Source organism: Rhipicephalus microplus, chromosome 5, assembly GCF_043290135.1.
Source record: "Rhipicephalus microplus isolate Deutch F79 chromosome 5, USDA_Rmic, whole genome shotgun sequence".
Taxonomy (NCBI): Eukaryota; Metazoa; Arthropoda; class Arachnida; order Ixodida; family Ixodidae; genus Rhipicephalus; species Rhipicephalus microplus.
Genome location: NC_134704.1, coordinates 183,931,435 through 183,954,344, shown reverse-complemented (window position 1 = coordinate 183,954,344; position 22,910 = coordinate 183,931,435). Strand labels below are relative to the sequence as shown.

Here is a 22,910-nt window from a genome sequence, read left to right as displayed (position 1 = left end):
CAGCGTGCGAAAAATAAGCTGGTCTCTTTCTCTGGTGGCGTTTAGCGCGAACGGTTGTCTCTCGCAGTGTGTCCCCGGTGCACGGCATCGCGGGCCGTCTGCCGGGGACCACTGTAGTGACTCAGGCATTGGTGCCGCCACCTTGCATTTGTTATGTTGTTGAGTATTGTGTAATTATGTGTAAGGTCATTTACGTCTGGATCACAGTTGATGTTATAATGATTTTGCTGACGATATCGTCGATCAAAAAGTAATTAAATAAATGTGTTGTTCGGTTTGTTCTGACCGTGTCTACTGTGTCCATTCACTGCAAGAGCGTGGTGGCGATAACCACCTTCAGACCCCACACTGGCTGCCCAACGTGGGGCTCTTGGAGCATTGGATGACAGTTTTCGCGGTTCGGTACAACCTTTTCTTTGAGCCGGGGTAGGCCTAAGAGGACATAGGTAGTGTAGGCCTAGGGGGGACTTCTCATTGCTATAGCGTCGCCGGTGTGCTTTTTTGAGAGTGAGGAGATCGGTTGTTGTGACGTGTTTGAACTTGTCGGCATGTTGAGTTTTTTTTTCTGCTCGCAAGTGTTTTTTTATAAAATATTTCGTTGTTGTTGGTTTTCAAGAATGTTGTTCAGTTGGTACGAGAGCCATGCGGTCTGTATCCTGCGGTGAACAAAGCTTAGAACACGTGGATTGTAGGCCAGGCCCGAAGCGAGCGAGTATGGAAGCCTCGTGGGTGGTCCGATTTTCCGTAGATAGCTTCTTCCATCTCATTGGGCTCAGAGAGCCGGGTGCCATTGCTGTCTTGTATCGCGGCTCGACGCCGGGGCATCGTGACACTGTCTAGGACGGTGAAAGCCGAATGCTTGGTAAGCTGCTCTGTGCGGCGAGCAATAGGGCCACCTTACAGAGTGAATTTGTGCTTATGGCTGCCACTTCTGCGTCTAGGCTGGGTGCTGGGTGGATGCCTGTTGTTGTCGAGTGACTCATTCAGCCTAAGGCTCTGCGCAGCCGCCTGTCGCACATGGCACAACTAGATGGATCGAAACGTTTAGGGGTAACGCATCAGCATCGTTCGCTGATGAGCACGTACCACGCGGTTGGGAGCTGTCAGACCGTGCTTTGGACGCCTACGCTTACAAGCTCTGTACAGCCCTCTCCGCCACCGCGCGTGACATTCCACGGCAGGAGTGCGCGGTAGACACAGGGCCTAACGAGCGGCACAACCCAGAACGAGAGCCACCTGATTGAGGCGACTTGCGGTTCTTGTTATCAGTGCGGCACGCCGGGACACATCGCCCACGAATGGGACCGCACACCAGGTCAGGAGCAAATGTGCGGTAGGGGAAATGGACGGCGCTGCCATTGAACCACATCGAACACCGCACGGCAATCAGTAATTCCACCGATACGTTCAGATCACTTGCACCCTCAGTCTGTCGCGCAAGTGATGCCGTAGACTCGCCCGTGCCGCTAATTGAGTTAACAATAGCTCAAAAGAAGTTCGTAGCACTCTAGGATACTGGGGCAAGCGCTTCTTTATTGGGTGACGATATGTTGCACCATCTCTACGAGAACAATATTCGTGTGAGACAAAGCAACACCCTTTTCCGCCTTGCTACGGGCACAGCACAATCGAGCGGCACGGCTGGGCTAGTGATCCGCTGGGAAAGACGTGTGAGATGACAACGCTTCGTGCATCTTTCTGGGCTGTCAATGTCTCTAAACCTGGGTCGAGACTTCCTCACCAAGCCGTGTATTGTCATTGACATTGCAAATGGCGGTTACCGTGAGCGCGACGGAGATGCCCTAAAGCTTTTCGAAGAAGGCCCCCGCATTGACAAAGGCATGCCAATCGCAAGGAGAGGCGAGAGTACGCGAGGAGGAAGGCGCACTGAGAAAGCAAGTAACCACCCCGCCGAAACAATGTGCCACGCTGCAGGGAAGGTGAGTGCACCGGCTTTTGGTAGAGACACAGAGCCTGCCAGAGGGGGAACGAGCGCAGCTGTCGTTGCAGTTGTACGAGTACAACGCAATGTCTACTGACCGTTCCGGCCGCACTAGGCTGGTCAAGCACAGAATTCACACAGGTGATGCACGACCTTAGAAATGCAATCCCCGACCAATCAGCTTGGCTAAGCGGAAAGCACTTGACGCCGCCTTGGACGAACTCATCGACACAGGCGTAGTTGAAAGGTCAAACAGCCCATGGGATTTCCCTGAAGTTCTAGTTCCAAAGAAAGATGATACATATCGCCTTTGTGTAGACTACGGCAGGCTGAATAAGGTTACGAAGAAGAACGCGTACCCTCTTCTGTTATTTTTATTTTTATCTTGTGATGCACAAGTTGGGAAAAGTGGCCTTTATGTTATTTTTTTAGCTGGGCTGTCAGCCGCCGCCTTTGTATTAGCTAGCAGTACTATCGTACCACATGAACGAGGAGCCCGAAGCTGCCTTCCCTCTGCCCTACTGCATTGTTCTGTCGAGTGTTTTGGAATGTGCGCAGCAGTAATGATGCAACCCCGGGCTGGCTGTCTTTTGCACATCGTCGTCCCCGCTGGCCAGGGATGCGGTCGTGACATCGGCCAATGAACATGCCTGAGACCTGCGTAACTGCCTGCAGTCCGGCCCCCTCGTGAGTGCTGGTCGCAACTGGAAGACATGTCAGCGCGAGTGACGCTTCGTCGCGCCGACGGCAGGCAGCGCTGTTGTTGCGAGACCGGTACTGAGGTGAAGACGTAGAGCCCAATAGTGCAGCTGTGTCGTCCGACGGCAGTTTCGTGATGCACAGACATTATGAATGGGCATGTGTTGTGATTTTTTGTTGGAGCTTGTGTAGCTGATTTCTTTCATGTTTTCCTTTTTGGGATATAGTTTGAATTAAGGTTTGAAGAATGTGAGGTGCTGACACCCCCTCCTCTAAAGTTGTTTGCGGCGCATGGCGCCTGTGTCTCGCACTGAAGCCGTATTTTGGGGTCACAACTATTAAGCGGTAGGTGGCGTGTTCGCAGGCGTTGATCACCACTATCATCATCATGGTTAGATAGGTATGAGCACCGGTGGTGACCCCTTGTGGCAAGCCTTAGTGGCAGCACGAAGAATTGAGCGAGTCTCTTGGTCTGGTGGGGTTTGGTGCGAACGGTTGTCTCTCGCGGTGTCCCCGGTGCACAACACCGCAGGCCGTCTGCCGGGGGCCACAGTGGTGAGTCAGGCGGTGGGGACGCCGCCTTGAGTTTGTTATGTTGTTGAGAGTTGTATAACTATGTGTAAGGTTGTTTAGCGAGGGAATCATAGTTGATGTTGTAATAATTCGTGTGACGATACCGTTGATCAAAAAGTAATTGAATAAATGTGTTGTTTGGTTTGTTTTGACTGTGTCTACCACATCCATTCACTCCAGGAGCGTGGAGGCGATTACCACCAGACTCAACAATGTTTGCTAAAAGGAATCTGATGGAACCAAGAAAAAGCCTTCTGTTTCAAACAGATGACCACGGTGGCAAAATTCAAGTAAGAAACCAATCCTATTAGAAGCAGTTGGTCTAATTCCACAGCAGTTCAATTTGAGAAATTCCCGTTTACTGAGAGTCTACCGTATGCAACAGTTACAATACAAGCGACGGAGAGTAAGAAGCAATGTAAACTTTATTTTTATGACTGCTCGTAAGCTAGCAAAGATATGCACCAGTGTGCGGAGAAAGAAAGACCAGGTAAAAGGCAGAAGTCTGTTGCGTAAAACTGCACACAAGTTTACAGACAGCCGCACTCGCGAGATATACCGTAATTACTCGAATCTAACGCGCACCTTTTTCCGGTTAAGCGAGTTCATAAATCGCATGCGCATTAAAATCGATTGCGAAAAAAAAAGAATACGGTCATTCTATTGCCATCGGCATTTCCAAAATGGCCGCCCCCTACAAGCTTTGGCATGGCGAGTCGGCCATTTCTGCCTATGTGTTTCCCATGTGCGGCACTTCGTACGTGTGCTGAGGAGTTCGTGATCTTGTAGTTCATTAGCATCAACGGCATGGAAGGGCCGACTCCAGAAACTCGACGAGTGCACCACGATGCGGCTTTTAAAAGAAAAGTCATCACATGTGCCGAAACAGACGGACATCGGGCCGCATCGCGGTCATTCGGAGTTTCCGAAACGTGCGTGTGGGACTGGCGTAAACAAAAGCAGAAGATTGTCAAAGATTCATGCAAAGGATTCAGTGGACCACAGCAGGGTCGGTTTCCGCAAATTGAAGAGCTGCTCACCGAGTATGTGCTTGAGCAGCGAGCGGCACAGCGGCCCGTGACGACAGAACTGCTCTAAGTGCAGGCTATGCAGTTAGCTTTAGAAAAAGGGCTAACGCGGAGCCAGTTCAAAGTTAGCAGGTGCTGGCTAACTAACTTTATGAAGAGAAAAGGCTTTTCCCTCCGAAAGCGAACGGGCATACGCCAAAACTTGCCGGAGGTGTACGAAGAAAAGCTTCACAGTTTTCAGAGGTCCGTCCTAAACTTGCGGCACAACAACGGCTACCTGCTTGGGCAAATCGGAAATGCCGATCAGACGCCTCTTTACTTCGACATGCCTGGCACCACAGCCGTCGAGCAGAAGGGGGCGAAGCAAGTTCGCGTGCTGACATCGGGCCACGGTAAAACAAGAGTGACAGCAATGCTCCGTTGCACGTCAGATAGACACAAGCTTCCCCCGTACCTCATATTTAAACGGAAGACGCTCCCGAAAGGAGTCGTTTTCCCGAGTAGTGTGATCGTGCGGGCCAACGAGAAAAACGGGTGCGCGTTGCAATCGATGTCTTACTTTTTTTTTTTTTTTCGTCGTGAAAACCGAGTTGGCATTACAATTGAGGGCGCGGTAGAATTGAGTAAATACGGTAACAAGTTTGTTCAGCTATGGGCGGTCCTATCTAAGACAGGTGGGCCATTTAGTTCATTGTAGAGTAACGAAGCACAAAACGTTCAGAACTGGAGAATTGCCATCTAATATTTTTTCTGCACTATCAAGACTGTACATGTGCACCCAAATTCAATGAGTGGGCCATTTCATGCAGACACCGGAACTGAGGGACGCGTCTAATGGTCAATGCTTGGCATATGACTTGTAGTGGAAGCACATGCATGAGCCAGACTTTCATTGACTGCTAAAAGAAAGATATGCTTGAAACGTTATCTCCCATATAGGAACTGCACATGTGTTTGACAAGTGGCAATACTACACCTGCCCATGCTGATTAAAACTTATGTCCACTTTATTTTCTACCAGGATGCATTTTCAGTTAACAGCCATGGTTTGCTGCAGTCTAAAAATTTCAATTTCTCACCTCACTTTTTGTGTAGCAGTGAAACTTCATTTCGTTAAAATTGCTGATAATCATGCTCTTCTATATTGAGGTGAAAAATATATGAAGTCCTAAAGAGATCAAGTTAAAAAAAGCTATATATACTTTGTCATATCAAGAATTCCGTTATACTAAAGTTCAATACATCGAATTTCCAGCTTTTCATTTTGGAAGGCTGCATAATAAGCTCTCCGTGTATGCAGAGTTACAAAAATATCTTGGTGTTACAAATCTCGAGGGGGAGCAAAAATATTCGTATCAGCCAAAACTTTGTATCAAACAGACACTAGCGAAATCTGTTTCCAAATACAAAACATTCATTTTGTAGGAAGAACTTCTGCATGTGTTCCTGGGAGACATGCAAACCAACCAACAGTGGCTGCACCATAGTTTTGTGTGCAGCAGTTGCAGCGAATGGTGGATTTGTTTTCAATTTGTGAGTGCTAACCACATACACGCCATCAAAGCTTGTGGTGTACACGTATCCCGAAGGAGTATGGCCACCAGCGTGGGTCCAGTCTTAGCGAGCCGCAGCGCACGCGTTAACCGTCGCCATGGCGAGAACACGATACTGCTCAAAGTCGCAACACTTTATTGTGGCAACACCAAACGCAGTACAGCCCGTTGCTTTACCGGTCTGCAAAAGGCAGCCGGACATCACCCATGCAGTTAAAATGACACTGCTATGAGCGACAGCTAACCTCAGTCCAGCCCTGTTACTGATGCTAAAAAAAATGATGACAAAGGAGAAACAAAAACATAAATAACAAAACACATGACGCTATAAAAGTAACTGCGGAAGAGAGCACAGGAAAGTAGTAGTAGTGTTCATGGTGCTGAAGCAGGATAGCGTCCACCACGCGGAGGGGCGGAAGAGCGTGACAATGTTCGCTAGGTGCGATGCCCGAGTGCGAGGTCAGAGGTATGGGAGGGGGCTCACTGATGGCTCGTTGCTGCTCTTGATAAGCCGCGAGTCCGACGAACGCTGCCTCGGTTGTGGTTCGGAGGCCCCGCATTTTTCGCTCGATGATGGAGCTGAGACGTTGCGGGAAGCCGGGCCTCTCCATGATCAGGGAGGCCCAACCAGAATTGGCTGCGAGGCGCCCTGGCGTTGGGCGGCAGCATATAGCTACTTTCAGCTGGCCTCGCACAGGAGCCATGGTGGGAAAGGCAGCAGGGCTTCTTCGACGACGGCCGAGAGCAGAGCACAGCCAGATGGTCTGACTTCAGTGGGTCAATTCCCCCCCAGCACCTCCAGTGTCCGCGTCAATGGGGGGAAGCCATGACGCACTCTTCACGGGCACGCACTGAAGCGTCACGCAGTTACACGCGCACAGAAGCACGCACACACACACCGCCGACGGCTGTGCGAGCGTAGGCGCAAAGCGTCCTTCGTCTCTCTTTCCCGGCATAAGCACCGACACTCAAGGTCACACACAGCTCCCCTTCACGGTAGACGAAATGAAAACACAGAAAAAAAAGTAAAACTGAGCAAAATGACATTCAACATCTCGCCAAAGGAACATAAAAACATAAAATACAAATAACACTTATTATTAGATAAAAGAAACTAAAATACACATAAACACTTAAGAAAAAGAAACACTGGCAGCAGACTGGGCGGGGTCAACTTCTTTACGAGAAAAGGCCGTAAAGAAGCTAACCTATACTGAGGCTAGACAGTAAACTGAGGGCCTTCGGTTGCGGAGAAGTCTGTAGCAAGAGAGGAAGACGGGACGGCGGCCAACGTGGTCGTGTTGTTCTCTCGCCACTTTATTATCAAAGGCGGTTGCAGAAGGGGAGCGGCACCGGCTGCCACATCCGAACTGCCAGGCCTGGTGCTCGTTCTCTACCGCTCGCGCCTCGAGCTGTCGCGTGAGCTGCACGAGAGGCGCAGCGCGGTGGCTAGAAAAATGATGATGATGATGAATGGCGATGATGATGACGCTACAGATTACTCCCCCCGCAGAAATGAAGCCGTAATGAAAATAATGAGAGCGTATATACAAGCGAGTTAGGTTCGCAAAACGAAACAGGGTCCGTGAGCAGTCCAGGTCGTCAACAGGAAGGCACAATCGGCAACCAGTGGGTCTCTGGCGGGCGACGCTGAGAGAAACGCAGCGGGCAAAGATGGAAGCGCTGGGTCGCTGTGGCCATAAACACGAGCGTCCCACGATGACTTGGCGGGATCACTCGCCTGTGGAAGCTCCGGGATTGGGTGCCGAATAATGGGTGAAAATATCTCGTGCCCAGACTCCGAGGTGCACGGCAAGGTAGCCGTCGTGGAGTCTGGGGTCGCTGAGGTGTCGCGTGCCATTTACGTCACGGGAATTGTGCATGTGGCAGGCACCAGCGGTGAACCTTTGTACGTGGGCGCCAACGGAACGCAGCTCTCGGCGGTGTAGTCAGTGGAAGTGCGAGCCTCTTCTACCTCGTCGTCGTGGTCGGGTGCAGGATTCAATGTTCCTGTGACCGGATCTAAGGTAGAGGGAGTCGTAGCCGGAGTGGTGAGGTCGTGGTCATTAGAGGGTTGCGTGCCAGTTGGTAGCACACGTTGCGACGCAGTGACAGCCCCAAAGTCGTGGGACCCTGGAAGCGGTCGGTACGTGAGGCCGTAGCAGGTGAGCAGCTCAGTTCAGAGGGCGTCATATGGCTGCGGGCTCGTGATCGATGTGGTAGCAAGATGGCGAAACTCAACCGGCAGCGCGTCGAGCAAGATGGCGTGCATAAGCGGCTGGTCCGCGACACCATTCACAGCGGAAACGGTGTCGAGCCGCATGAGCCATGCCTGGGGTAAGGCCGGGTGGAACGGCGGCACTGGCGGGCAGAGTGGCGAGAGCATGGCAGCTGGTAGCTCACCAAAGGGCGTGTCCTTCAGGTCACCAATGTAGCAAGAGAGGAAGACGGGACGGCGGCCAACGTGGTCGTGTCGTTCTCTCGCCACTTTATTATCAAAGGCGATTGCCGAAGCGGAGCGGCAGTGGCTGCCACGTCCGAACCGCCAGGCCTGGTGCTCGTTCTCTACCGCTCGCGCCTCGAGCTGTCACGTGAGCTGCACGAGAGGCACAGCGCGGTGGCTAGAAGAATGACGATGATGATGAATGGCGATGATGATGACTCTACAAGCCGCCGTCCGGCGCGAAGTCACAAAGGTGACCGCTTCCTCAGATTATACCGGTGCGGGGTCCGAATGCGGTACGCCGCTCCGAGTGTGCCCCGTTGCTTGCGCGAAGTGCCGCAGGGCTCTGGCGCGAGCTCGTCAGACCGTGATACGAAGGGTTTCAGGTCAGCGATATGGGCACGGCTGAGTTTTCCCGTATGGGGATCTTTCAGCAAGTACGCGAGTGGAGTGCAAGCTTTCTCCACTCGGTATGGACCAAGCCACTTAGGCGCGAGTGACGTTGAGAACCCCTTACTGGCATCGCTAAGTACGTACGCTTCAGGACAAGATCGCCCACCTCCAAAACTACGTCACGATGCTTGGGGTCATATTGGGCCTTCTGCTGAGCCCTGGCCGACGCCAAACTTTGCCCTGCTTTGCACAAAGCTCGACAAAGCCTGTCCCGAAGTGTCGACGCGTAAGCAGAGCAGTCTGCCGGCGTCTCCTCGTCCTCGAGCTGGCATTGAGTGACGCTGGTCACCGGATTTGCCAACTCCCTTCCAAAATTTAAGAAGGCGGGCGAGAAACCAGTTGAGCGACTCTCGGATGTTCGAATAGCGAACGCGAGCTCACTCAAATGGTCTGCCCAGTCCCTTTGACTTTCGGCAAAGGCCGCCAACATCGGTTTGAGCGTACGATTGACGCGCTCCGTCAAATTGGACTGGGGATGATAGGGTGAAGTGGTGCAGTGATCGATTCCGAGGGAACGGCACGTGACCCCAAACACTCGAGCGGTGAAATACGAAGCATTGTCAGTCATGAGCCTTTCCGGGAAGCCGAACCGGCAAAACACTTCCTGCAGCTTCTCAAGCACCGCTCGCGCTGTCACCTTCCGAAGTGGGAAAAGTTCCACCCATTTCGAAAAGTGATCAACGACTACCATCAGGTGAATGAACCCCTGCTTACTTCTGGGAAATGGTCCCATCAGATCGCAGGTAGCCACTTGCCACGAACGCTCACTGACAATTGGTTTCATCAGACCAGGTGGTTTGCCAACCCTTGATTTCACCGTTTGACAGACGCGGCAAGAATGGCAATAGCAAAAAATGTCTCGCTTCATGCCGGGCCAGATCACAAGGCGGCTCAGTTTTGCAAAAACTTTCGAGCCACTCAGGTAACCGGCCATGGGTTCATCGTGAGAGGATCGCAACAGTGCAGCTCTCAGACTATTGGGCATAACCACCTCAAACGGGTCGACGGACTCGTCGTCAGTGGCTATATACTTCAGCAGGAGCCCGTCATGGTCCAGCAAATATCAATCCGCCCGGGACTCAGCGACACACGCTGGTTCGAGCCCCCTATTCGCGCCCGCTGCAGGGCAAGCAGCGTCACGGTGCTCCGTCTCGTCGAGACAGTCGTTATCAGCGCCCGCTGCAGGACACGCAGCGTCACGGCGCTCCATCTCTCTGAGACCGTCGCACATTTCGCGACAAAATGGGTCACTTTGCAGGGCCTTCAGATGCTCTTCTCTGCTGAAAGCGATGCCCATTCTCCCAAAATGGGGGAGTCTGGTATCGCGCCCACTCAGGACCACAGCAACAACCGCTTGAGTCGGCGTTACGGGTTCGCTCTCGGCCTCGTGGCCTTCGGAAAGCTCCCCCGCTCGGCCGCTTCGCGGTGCGCCGATTACCTGGTTAGCAGCCAAGGTTTGTCCGCATGGGGACTCACCCTTCTCGCCGAATGGCGGCGAAGCTGCTGTTTTGCCCCCAACGCTTGCATGTGCTAAGGCACCGCTAGCGGCTGTCGCACCGGGATCAAGGTCCTCGGCCGACAATGGGGCACGAGATAGAGCGTCAGCTACCACGTTGGTGCTCTCCTTTTGATACTGCACTGAAAAGTCATAGTGCTGTATCAGGAGAGCCCAGCGCGCCAGCCTGCCGGCAGGCTCACGGAGCCGCAACAGCCAGCTGAGCGCACTGTGATCCGTTTGCGCTATGAATTTCGTCCCATCAAGATAGACGTCAAACTTCCGCAGTGCAAACACGATGACGAGGCACTCCTTTTCGATCACGGAATAATTTTTCTCTGCAGAGACCAAGGAGCGGCTGGCAAAGGCCAACGACTGCAACATGCCATCGTATTCTTGTAGGAGAACAGCTCCTAGACCCAGATCGCTCGCATCAGTTTGTACAACGAACGGTCTGGTCAGGTCGGGGAGCTTGAGCTGCGCTGTCTCCGCTATGGCGTTAGACAGTCGGCAAAACGCCTCCTGCTGCTCAAGTCCCCATTGCCACTCAGCAGACTTACCCAAAAGTTTGCTCAAGGGCGCCTGCAGTCGGGCACAGGACGGAATGAAGAACGGTAAAAGTTGACCATTCCTAAAAAGCGGCGAAGGCCACGTACGTCCTTGGGCACGGGAAAATCGAGAATAGTTCGAAGTTTCTCCCGATCCGGCTCTATGGAGCCTTCGCCCAGCGTAAACCCGAGCAACTGAACACGGGTCTGCGCTAACTGGACCTTAGCGGGGTTTAATGTCATCCCGGCGGTCCTCACCCTCTCGAGTACATCGACAACATGGGCCAAGTGCTCTTCGAAGGTTCGTGAATTAATCACGATGTCGTCGAGGTAGCACATGCAGTATGACCACTTTGCTTCCCCGAGGACGCGGTCCATGAGTCTTTGAAACGTCGCAGGAGCATTGCAAAGACCAAAGGGCATACGAGTAAACTCGAACAACCCTCTGTGGGACGTGACCGCAGTTTTACACTGGTCCCGGTTACCCATCCGGACCTGTAGGTAACCTTTAGAGGCGTCAAGCGTGGTAAAGTACCGTGCATCACCCAGGTTACCTACAATGAAGCTTATCGTGGGGAGCGGATAGGCATCCTTAGGAATCACTCCATTTAGACGGCGATAGTCGACGCACAGGCGATGGCTGCCATCTTTTTTAGGCACCAGCACAATTAGAGACGCCCAGGAGCTAGACGAGCGGCGCATAATGCCAGCCGCAAGCATGTCATCTAGCAACCCATCGATAATCTGCCTTTTGGCGAGACTGACGGGCCTGGGGTTACACTTCAAAGGAAGCGCGTCACCAGTTTCGATCACATGGCTCACTAAATCGGTGCAGCCAGGTTGATCGGTGAAGAGCTCGTCGTACTGACGTAACAGTGTCGACAGACGAGCCTTCTGTGCTTCATCCAACTGAGTCGCGCAGGCGACCAAAGGATGTAGTGCCTCTTCGTGTCGTGTCGGTCGATCCACACAGGGGTTTCGAGCCGACGAGCGCGGAACGCCAGGGTACGACCCCGGAATTGGCGCACGACACAGTTCGTGCCGCGCCTCTCGTTCCCGAAGGGGACTGTGAGAGGGCAAATGCGTTGAGCGGCAGCTTGGCCACGAACTCTGCGCAGGGCACGTTTCCGACGCTTCTGCGGCAAAGGCAACGGTAAGCCCCGGCGGGCTGATGAACAACTTGAGTTGGCAAAAAGGGCCATCACGATAGCCGCCATTAGCAATGTCCACAACGATACCGGTTTTAAGGAGAAAGTTCCGACGGAGAATTACTGGAACATTGAGCCCTGGAAGATAAACAAGATGGCAGCATCTCATTCGATCTCCCAATCTGACAGTCAAGCTTGCAGCGCCTGCCGAATGGGCCACGCCTTTCGCAAGGGTGAATGTCGTTCGGTTGTCCCGCAAGCGCACTGAGTGCTTCTGCAAGTGGGACAACGCCTGTTCGCCGAACAACGAGGCGCGAGCGCCCGTGTCCAGCAAAGCCGAAAATTCACGGCCGGCAATGGTGACCAGAATGAACGGCGCGTGCGTATCAGCAAGAAAAGTGCTTGCCCTGCATGCAGAGGGACGAAGCAAAGGTTGGGTCGCTCGTGCATTCACGAACGACTCGGAAGCCCGTTTCCCTGCCTCGCAGGAGGTCTGGATCCGGTGCATACCCTTGCTATGTGCCCTCGTTCATGGCAGCGGTAACAGCGCACTCCATCACGGTCTGTATTCCCAGACGGAGCAGCCTCAAGCTGTCGTGATCGGCTCGCTACGTTATCGCAGGATACGTTTCTGCGAGCCGCACCTCTCACATTACGTTGGGTTGGAAAGCGTGCCTGTGTGAAGGTTACAGGTGGAGCAGCGCAGGCTGCCCGCCTTTCATGCGTAAAGGGGTCAATAGCGCGATCACTCAACTCCCACGCACAGCCGGTTGCAGCCGCAAAGGCGGCGCCGAGAGGCTGTTGCCGTTGGAAAGGGTCATGGTTCCAAGCGCAGCGCGGCTCAAGGGCATCGCTGGCTGGCAGCAGCGGGCGATAGGCACGCACGGCGAAAATGTCGCCTTGGATGCGCTTCACCACAGCGGCCAACTTCTCCAAGTCACGGAAGCGGCCGCCGCACAGATATGCCGAAAAAGTCGGATGTGCCTACCATATCACTTGTTCGACGCGTTCCTCGTTCGAGGCTCGGGGCTCAGCGATAGAAATAAGTTCATCCATCGCATGTACATACTCCAGTAAAGGAGCTTTTGTACGGAGCTCGAGCTCTCGCTGCATCCTACTTTCGTAGTCAGCGGGCAGGAATTCGCGCAACAAGACCGCACGAAACTCCTCGAGGGTTGCTGCACGGTAACCGGTAAGCCGATACCATCTCGCTGCCGTGTCAGTCAGTGCAGCTGGAACAACACGTTCGAGCACCACCTTACCATCCAAACCCATCACTCTCTGATAACGTGTCAGAGAGTCGAGGTAATCTCGGGTGGTGAGCTGATCACCGTATCCGCTGTAGGTTGGCAAAGGCAACATAACAGCGGGGTGACCGCTTTTCGGACCAGCCGAAAGCGTTTGCATAGCTCCCGAGAGCGCTTGAATCATCTGCACGGCGTTTTGCAGCAACGTCTGCGTCATCGCACCGGCTTCGTAGGAAGCCATTGGTGCGATAGCGGCGCAGTCGAGCGAAGGTGAGCAGTCGCCCAGCTCGATGAATGGGGCAGTTTCAAACAGACCACCGCCCTGCGCGCCATTCCCAGAGCAAAATAGGCTCCTTGTGGAATTGGCCTGTTGTCGAACTAAAGGCACACTTGGTGCGGCTACAATCGACAATTCAGGCGCCTGCTCAGCGTGCGTTCGAAGTGTCGGTTGCACGGCTGATGGCGGGCAAAAGTCTGCGAGGGCCAACGGCTGCGCCCCGTCAATTCCGCAGGGAACCGACTGCGAGCGCTGTGCCGACGAACTGCCATGCATGCCAAAGGGCGCATTAGCAGTCGGAGGCGCTTGTGCGTGACGTTCGGGTAAGGCAAGAAGCCCATTCCGAAGCGACGCGCCATCTCCAAAGGGAGCAGCTAGGCGCCTCGTGTCGTCACCACAATAGGGGGTGCCGACACGGACGGGTGCCGAAGGGTTCCCGTCAATAGAGGCAACGGCCTCCTTGTGCAACGCGGCATCCACTAACAGGGACAGCGGACAAAAATCCCGCGAAGCAGCCATGTTGCGACGAGCCCGAATCGCGCAGGCGAACTGACTCGCTATGAGCAGTCAAAAGCTAGAGCTTTTGATACCGCGTTGGCCGCCAGTGTGGTGTACACGTATCCCGAAGAAGTACAGCCACCAGCGTGGGTCCGGTCTTAGCGAGCCGCAGGGCACGCGTTAACCGTCGCCATGGCGAGAACACGATACTGCTCAAAGTCGCAACACTTTATTGTGGCAACACCAAACGCAGTACAGCCCGTTGCAAAAGGCACGACGGGAAAGCAAATAGGCTTATCCACGCCACGGGCACAAAAGTACTACACAGGGTGCCACGAGCACATCTCCGCGGTAAAGGTGATCTACGGAGACACCGGGACCAAGGCCCGGTTGCTCGAGCGAGGGCAAAGGCGCTCACGTTGGCTTCGGAGGGAGACGGGTCGGCGTAGCTAGGCCACGCACTAGGACACCGTACCGCCCTTCGGCCGTGCGTACGCAGTGGGGCAACAAAAGGTGAGCGTTCGCCTCGGGCGCGAGGCGCCGTCAGCGAAATCCGACGATCCCCGAGCGACGGGAGTCGACGGACGGAAAAGATTGCATGGCTCACCGTTTGCAGTCCCGGAGAGTATCTGCCCGCTCCCGACGCAGCGCGCGAAAACCTCTCGGGAGACTCTGCGCGCGGCGCCACAGTCAACATCTGCTACCGGGTGAGGGAGTTAAACGTCACTCCGCTCACCCACCACGGCAGACAGCAAAGGAGGGCAGACATGTCGGGACATGAGAACGGCAGAAAAGGCGGCAAAGCCCGCGCAAAGGCAGCGGGCTAGCCTCAATTCCCACAAGCTATAGGTCTTTTTCATGTCTACTGCAGTTATGTCTATAGCAGTTGTGGCAAGCAGTGTTAATTTGATTCAATGACCGCTGCATGCACTGGCACTTTTGGGGTTTTGTTGTTGATTGTGCCACAACAGTTGTGCCTAAGAACAAGCAAAGTTTTGACAATGTGTGCAATGGCCTCGCTCGCAGTTCTGAAACATCCGGAGCATGCTGCTGTTGACCATGACTTGATGGTTTTGATATCAAATTTTAAATCGCCTGCCACAATATGGAAAAAGGTTCAGAATGCCGGAATTTTGGCCCATTAGACACCATGAAGTTCAGCTAGAGAATTTTACGAATTCTTATCACCTGGTCTTCTATAAAGCACACAAAGAAAACTGTTTCATTATAGATTGTCCAACAGCATATGCTGTTACATTATAAGTTACTTGAGTTTCATCTGCACATGCCCACAAACAGACATTGAGTTGGCTTATAACTGTTGGCTGTGTATTGAGGGAGTGTAAATATCATCATTTTCTAATGTGAATTAAATACAAAAATAAGCGTGTATCAAACCATTTGTTTCCACTTTGTCAGTGCAATTTTCCTCTCGGCATTCTGCAGTCATAAAATGCATAATAACCTGCACTACACGCATCGTATGGTGAAAATTCTGCCGTTATTTTGATCTTATTACTGTTCTACAGTACATGCAGTCAAAGCTGCAGACACGAACACAAACGGTGCTTGTGTTTGTGTGATTCCAGTTTTTTCACCTGTTGTTATTGCAATGCTTTCGTAATAGCGCATTTGTTCTAACCTCACATCTGTAATTCATTCCGAATCAAATGGCCCATCAGAACGTGCACAAATTAAAATTACCAACCAAGATTATTCTTTTTTATTCATTACTACAAAGTGCCAACAAACACTATATTGTCATCAACGATGTTCGATACAGTGCTGAATATGAGTGTTTACAAATTCACTGCAAAATTTGCAATTTGGTGCAGAATTTGTATTCAGATACTGAAACAACGCGTTGATGAACCACCATTCCTAGATTGCATCTTAGTAGCTTTACTGGACTAGTAGAACGCAATGACAAACATACTGGTTCGTCGTGATATGTGTACGCATGTACCCCAACGTTTCACGACATGAACACAAGCACTATTCCGTAGAAACACAGCCCTGCTCTGCTTAGCCGTCAATCCTCCCTAAAAAGTCGCAAGCACCTATTGGGCTCACACTACTCCTGGCAAGCTGCTTGTCATACCATACATGCGTGTCGTACCATACATGCATGTGGGTGTGTTCTCTGCACTTGCTCCAGTCCAGACCATGCACAAGTGTGGCGAGTTGGGCGGCAATGACAAGATTCATGCAAGCAAGGTGCACTCCAGATATCTACAATGCTCTCGAATTTCTGGACGACGTAGCGCAGAGCATTTGGGTTGCCTAAAAGAAGCGTGCCATATGCTTACTGTCAATGCAGTGAGTTTTCTCAATGCCTGCACCACTCACTCGGCAACGAGATGCTCTTGTTTCTAGAAAGCCTTGCACACTTGAAAAGTATTCCGCACAATGTGCCGGCAGTGTTTAGGTTGTCATTTATTGAAGGGGCCTTGCAACACATTTTCAGCATGGTAAGAAAACGCTGGTTGGTAGTCACAGCTCCTAATAAGACGCAAGTCAAACATTATAGCGCAAATGGTGCAGCAAAGCACATGAAAAGACAAATGAACACACAAACAGAAGCGCCAACTCACAACTAAAGAATTTTTAATAGCACAAAGCACATACATACATACATGTGGCTACACAACACAAAAAGAACAAACAAAAGCCAAGTATGATCAACGGTTTTTTCATCTGCTTTGTTGCACCATTTTAAATCGATGCATCTACCCCGACTCGCCCAATGGTCAATGTTATTATAGCGCCTGAAACACAGCCTGGAACTTACAGTCAACTCCAAAGTCAGCCAAGAATTGTTCTCTCTTCTTCCAACAAATGATGCCATAAGCCTACATGACCATTCCAAAACCCAAAGCACCCCGCTATGGGATGATTTCAGGATCGTGAGCTGTATAGGTACCACATCCACTGCAAGATGCTGCATTGTACCCGTGCTCATGATCAAACTGAAAGTAAGCCGGTGGTTCGAAGAGAAAAAAAAAAGGAGAAAGGACAATTCTGAAGGCCTGCTGAAGAATGGATGCATATTCTTGCCCCCTTGTCATCATCTTCCTTTCTCGCCCCCACCCTCCTCCCACCCCCGATCTCAGTGCACTCCCTGGTATGAAAAGTGAGAAAAAATGCCTGACATGTGACACTGTGGTGACCTCGCTACTCACCGTAGCGGATGATCACCGTGGGTTCAGGTTCAGCGAGCCACAGGGCCGCGTCTCCGTCATCTACTCACGTGTAGTGCACCGCTCCACGCGCGCTCAACTAACAAAGCAGTTATTGCAACACAGCAAGACAGACAGCGTTCGATTAACAGCAATACACAAACACTTTATAGCCTTAGGCAGCACCCTGAACAACAGTACAGCGTGCGCTCCCAGGACACGGAAAGCAAAGGCTCCCGCACGCGGACGTTCACAATAAGGGGAAACTGCGTGCACGTCACAGCTGGCAATGGCGAGCTTTGACACACTGATCGGGAAAAGGTCCCTTGCAGCTATGCTGCCCACTCTCACGATGGCCGCTGGGTTCGGTCGCGAGAGTTCGGGCAAACCTCATACGCGTAGGCCTCCGGTAAGTGCAGCTTGGCATGGTGCGATCACTTCAAGCACTAGGCACCGCTGTTGGCTCATCGTATGGTACCGAAGCTAACACTCAGGTAAACACGCTCGCCGAGGATGCTTAGGCACCCAGGCAGGCTACAGTGGCAATTCCCAAAGGGGACGCCGACAAAGGAAAATCATGTGCTTACCAGGCGCTGGCCAACAGAGGAGAGCCCCCTTTCCAGTGTGCATGTGACCCGGCCTCGCTAATTCTCACAGTCCCGCACATGGCGCCATCTATTGCCATGTGCCGTTACCACAGCACGAGAAAGGAAAAGGAGCGGCCATACGGCGGAATGCCCGCGAAATGGTCGCAGGTGTGCCTCAGATCCCCACAACACAAATCCCTGTTGCTCTACTTATATCTGAAGAAACGTAAAGTTTTGTGAGGCAATAAGAAAATCCTCGACAATGTTACTTTTGAATATTTTTCATTTATATACTTCAAATGAATAGTGAATGCTAGTTTGGAATCAAACATGAGGGCTAGAAACTCGAACTAATTTCTTTCTTCTGAGTTTTTTGCCAGTAAAGTATGAGTGTGGAATTGCTGAAAAGAACATTCAATTTTCTAGAAAAAAATATGTTTGTGAGTTTTATGTGGCCTAAGCTTAAAAACTATTTTAATCAGCTGTTGTGGACTCCTTATCTGCTAAGCAGGGGCGTAGCCAGGGGGTGGCACACCGGGCAAGTGCCTCCCCCCTCACCCATGGCATACAGAGCGAAAAACTATCATTTTAAGGGGTGCCATCCCCTAAGTAAAATAGGTGTCCCCCCCCCCCCCCCCCTAAAAAACATTTATGCCTGCGCCCCTGCTTTTGTGAGCTGTTTTCCACAATATTCATGGTTATAGGATAAGAAATCAATTTATATTTCATCAACACATACAGAATTAAAGACGTTCCATGGTATTGCAGTTCACATAAAAATCATTCAAAATAAATACAATGCAGCATAAGAACAGCCCCTGAGGCATTGGCATAGCCAGGGGGAAAAGGGTTGTCTACATCCCTCCCTCCTCCGCCCCAAAAAGTTTCAATATTGCTTGTGTATACACACACACGCACCACATATGAAGACATTGTAGTAAGAGTGTTAGCCACAGCCAAAAGTTGAACTGAAAAAGACGATGGAATGCGCGCAAAAGGAATAGAATGTGAAGCACATGAACTCGAGAACGCGGACGGGCAAAGCCAGCATGGCCGGCAAGCCGAGCAGCGCAGGAGGTTCGACTTGAGGAGACCAAAATGAACCGAGCTGGTGATAGTAGACTAGCCAGGACGAGCTTGGTGGCTCCGTGCGGGGAGCGAGTGTTCCGGTCGTGCTGTTCCAGTGTGCAAGCCAGAGCGAGCAGCCGATCCCAGCCTGAGTGATTCCGAGAGCAACCAGCTACTGAAGCCGTTTACATGGTGCTGAGTTGGCCCGGGGCCGGCACAACCACCTGCTGACGGTGTGACCTTGGAGTCACATGTGTTAAAGTCCAGAACAACCACTTGTTAAGGGCGTGGCTTTGGTGCTATGCCATTGCATTGTCGTCCCATGTGTTTCTGATTGAGCAGTTCTACGTCTGCTCGTGGCCTCACGACCGACTCATCGCGTCGTCCCTGCTGCAAGCTTGCGTCAGCTGCACGGTAATCGGTACCGTCATTGATGTCAGTGAATGGAACCATAAACTCTGTACTAGACAGGGCGCAGGGATGTTTGCGTATGCCTATGGACTGTCAGGACTGAGCATAGAGAAAAAGAGCTGTATATAGCAAGTCTATGTGTGCGTATTTGTCTTGTTTTCTTGTCCTTGACTCTGTGTCTGAGGGCCCATGGACCCACCTCAGACATGCACAAACGTACAGAGAGGGTGGTGAACCCCTCCTCTCCACAAAAACACAACACACAAACACAGTGAAAAGCAGCCAGTCAAGAGCGTCACAATCGGCATGTCATTGTCATCATCATTGTTGCCAGATTGCTTTCACACATTGTAACACGCTACATACTAACATAGTGACATTGATGTTCACGACCAAGTCTTTTATTGAGACTCTAAGAACCAAGATAAACAGCATCTCTTGCGTGCTTTGTTGAAAGCAAGCTATCAACGTTGCTAGTCCGACCGATTATTGTTGGCTACCCTATTTAGTTCTTTTGGATCAACCTTTGGAAATACATGAATTTGACCATGGTAGCTTGCTTGGTGCATTGCAGAAGGAGCAGCCTTACCTGATTGGCTGCTGTCGTAGTAGGTGGTGCCATCCGTACTCTCTTCGCACTAGGACCATGGTTGTTGTTGTCTTGGGTACCCCCTTGGTTGTTCGCAGCTGCTGTCTGAAAGAGTGGGGCCACTTTCAGTCAACTTTCTTCTAGATGATAGCATTAGTTATTAATGTCTGCTATCCTTGTGAAGTGGGTGCCTGGAAATGTGCCTAACACCATAGAGATTTACTATGAATAGAAATGTAGGTTGTGCTTTAGAGGTCACTTTAAATATACTAGCCAGCTGGTTTCTATTACTTTTTCTTGTTTTCTTCATGTATTTGTGACCACATGCTCTGCATCTGCATGACGCACGCTTAAATTTCTATATATGTACCTAAGTCAATAAACTGGGCACTCTGCTTTGTTATAGTTCAATTTCATACCAACATGCCTAAGCTTCCACATTTAATGGTTGAAAAAAAAGTTGTTTAGTCCGGCAGTGAATGTGTGGCTTCACCCACCCACTCCCCACACTATGGCAACACAAATTGCTGGCAACCCACTAACAAGGAATGATCAGAGCCTCCCTGCAGTGTCCAATCACAACACCAATAAGCTATTCTTATTCTTCAGACTCCTGTAATTGTGGTTCTGAAAGCAGCTTGAGAACCTTCAAATTATCATCTTTCATTGTTTCGTCGTGTTCGCAAGTGCAGAGTGGAAGAATATGCCAATCACTGGCACGCCAGGAGTAATAAATTGAGTAGTCCACAGGGAGAAAGAAGACATCGTCGTTGCTAAAAAGTTTTGGTTGGTAACTTGGTCAGAAAAATGAGACCACACTTGATGTGTGCACAATACGCAACAGCTGATTCCAAGGACAGCATGACAACTGCTGGTTTCAGCACCTTAAGATACACCGAATTATAGGGCAGCTGATTCAAAGTATGCAGCTGATAAGGCCAGCAGAAGTGACCATCAGCCAAATACAGCTTAAAATCTTGGAAATGGAGCCCTGAGGCATAGGGTAGCTGATGAGTAAAAACAAGTTCTTGGCCTTCATTGCTAAAGATTTCTAAAATGACAGGAGGGAATGTACAATCAGCCTGTTAGTTTAAAAACTGTTGAATACCGAACTTTTCAGAATAACGAGCATTATTTAGTTCCATATTGTATTAACAACGCCTCAGTACTACAAACTCATGTTCTGAAATCTGCCGCAACCACCGGAGTGGTACGCAAGCAAACGACAAAGCGAACGGACTCCTTGCTTCTCGAAAGACGCGCAATGGTGCGGAGGAAAAAAAATGAAAGGGCGAATTTATTTCTTTTCTTTTTGTTGAAATGCCGACGCTGCAGGTTTACAAGCGTCGAGGCGAGGGGCAAGAGCAACACGGGAGGGCAAGGTCAGCGGGATAAAGTGGGAGTTGTGTAGCAGGAAGCATGGGGGCAGAAAACCTGAAACAGCGAGAGCAGAAAACGAAATGCGAGGAATTTCTTTTTTTAGCACTTTTCTTTTCTTCAAAAGAGGTGATGACAGCCACGATGCTTCAAGTTTTTCTTTCTTTGTCACTTCTACATGTGCTCTAGGAGGCCTTGTCTGTCAGTCGTGTTCACCGCTTTTCGGCACAAAGCAAGTCGACGTTTGTGCTGCAGTGCTACTACAAATGAGTTCATCTCTGCTCGCGACAAAGAAGCGGATGCAGTTTTGGGTAGGCGAGAAAGTGGATATTCTTCGGTAACTGAAAGGCAAAAGGTAGGCTGTCGTGACCAAAAAACCGAATCGCACCACACAACTGTGGATGAGCTGAAGGCCTTCGCGCTCCAAAATTTGTGCCGCAGGCGCAAAAAGAAAAAAGAAACACGAGCTACTTTAAAGTAAATGTGCATTTTTTTTCACTCGAGCATTTGTTTTGTTTCGTGAAAAACGAATTCAAGGATGCACCGTTGTAAAGATAAGTCATTCTGATTGGTGAAAAACAAGTATTTATGGTTAATTTTTAGGCTTTCACTATAACAACCTTTCAAAATAACGAACAAATTGCCACGGCCCCCTGAAGTTCTTTATACCGAGATTTCACTGTCCATAGCGTCTCAAAGGGTTAATGTTCCAAAAGAATCTATATAATTCACGTCATACATGTAATCGCATCGATTCTCTCCAACCGCTGCGTCAGAGAGAACCAGAGTACACCAGATACTCTCCGCAGAGGAGTTCGATGACCAACGTCCAAGCCAGCTTTTGCGGCGAATGACTCAGCTTCTCGGCACTAGTGTGACAACTACGAACACTGCAGTGCTACGTGAACTTTTTCTCCAGCGACTGCCGTACCAGGTCCAAGTGGTGCTTAATACAGACACAACCATGTAATTTGACATCACTGGCTGCGCTAGCCGATAAAGTTATGGAAGTGGCGACACCAAGTTTCCCAGTCGCCTCAATCAGTACACCCATGCGATCGACACCACCGACCACTCCTGCCACCCCTGTTCATCCACCTAACGCTGTACACACTACCGATGGCCCCTCCGATGTTGCCGCCTTTGTGCTCGACTGAAGCATCTCATTGTAGCAGAAACTTACCCAAAGCCATCCGCACATCGTGAGCGCCAACGTCATCGTTCTTCGATGCCCATTCGACACAGAAGAGAGCGAAGTGACTCCCCAGGTTCACGTATGTGCTTTTACTATCACTCAAAGTGGTTGCCATGCACCGTTGAATTTCTGCTGTCGAACAGCTTCTAGCGCTGTGTTGAAGCGTCAGTCATGAGTGCCAGAGTGCAATCTGGTTGTGGGTGGGCGAGTCGAGTGTCTTCGGCCAAGGTGCGCTTGATGGCAATAAATGCGTCATCCGCAGCAAAGTCTCATTGTAGTGCTTTCGCTGAGTGCTTGCCGCAAAACATGCAGTCTAGGGGTTCCAGCAGCATCGCGCAGTTTCTGATAAAGCGGCAGTAAAAGTTTACGAGACCAAGAAACTGGCGGAGCTTTATGGTTGACGATGGTTTGGAAAACTCAATGATGGCTTGCACTCTGTGAGAAAGTGGGCGGATGCCGTTGGTGTCCAAGTAGTGACCAAGGAATTTGAGGGCTTGTTGTCCAAATTGGCTCTTTTCCGTGTTGATAATTACGCCATTTGCGGACAGGCGTTGGAAGAATTGGCGCAGGTGGTGAAAGTGTTCTTTGGACGATGAACTT

At 51.0% G+C, this 22,910-nt stretch overlaps 1 protein-coding gene across 3 annotated transcripts in view; it reads right to left on the bottom strand.

Annotated features, from left to right (window-relative positions):
* LOC119174068 (cyclin-dependent kinase 8) overlaps positions 1 to 22,910 on the bottom strand; it is a 209,301-nt gene that overhangs the window by 26,402 nt on the left and 159,989 nt on the right. For all 3 annotated transcript variants that reach the window (XM_075896280.1, XM_037424854.2, XM_075896281.1), the window contains exon 13: positions 19,739 to 19,843. In XM_075896280.1, coding sequence (XP_075752395.1) covers positions 19,739 to 19,843 — 105 coding nt within the window. The remainder of the gene's footprint in view (positions 1 to 19,738; positions 19,844 to 22,910) is intronic.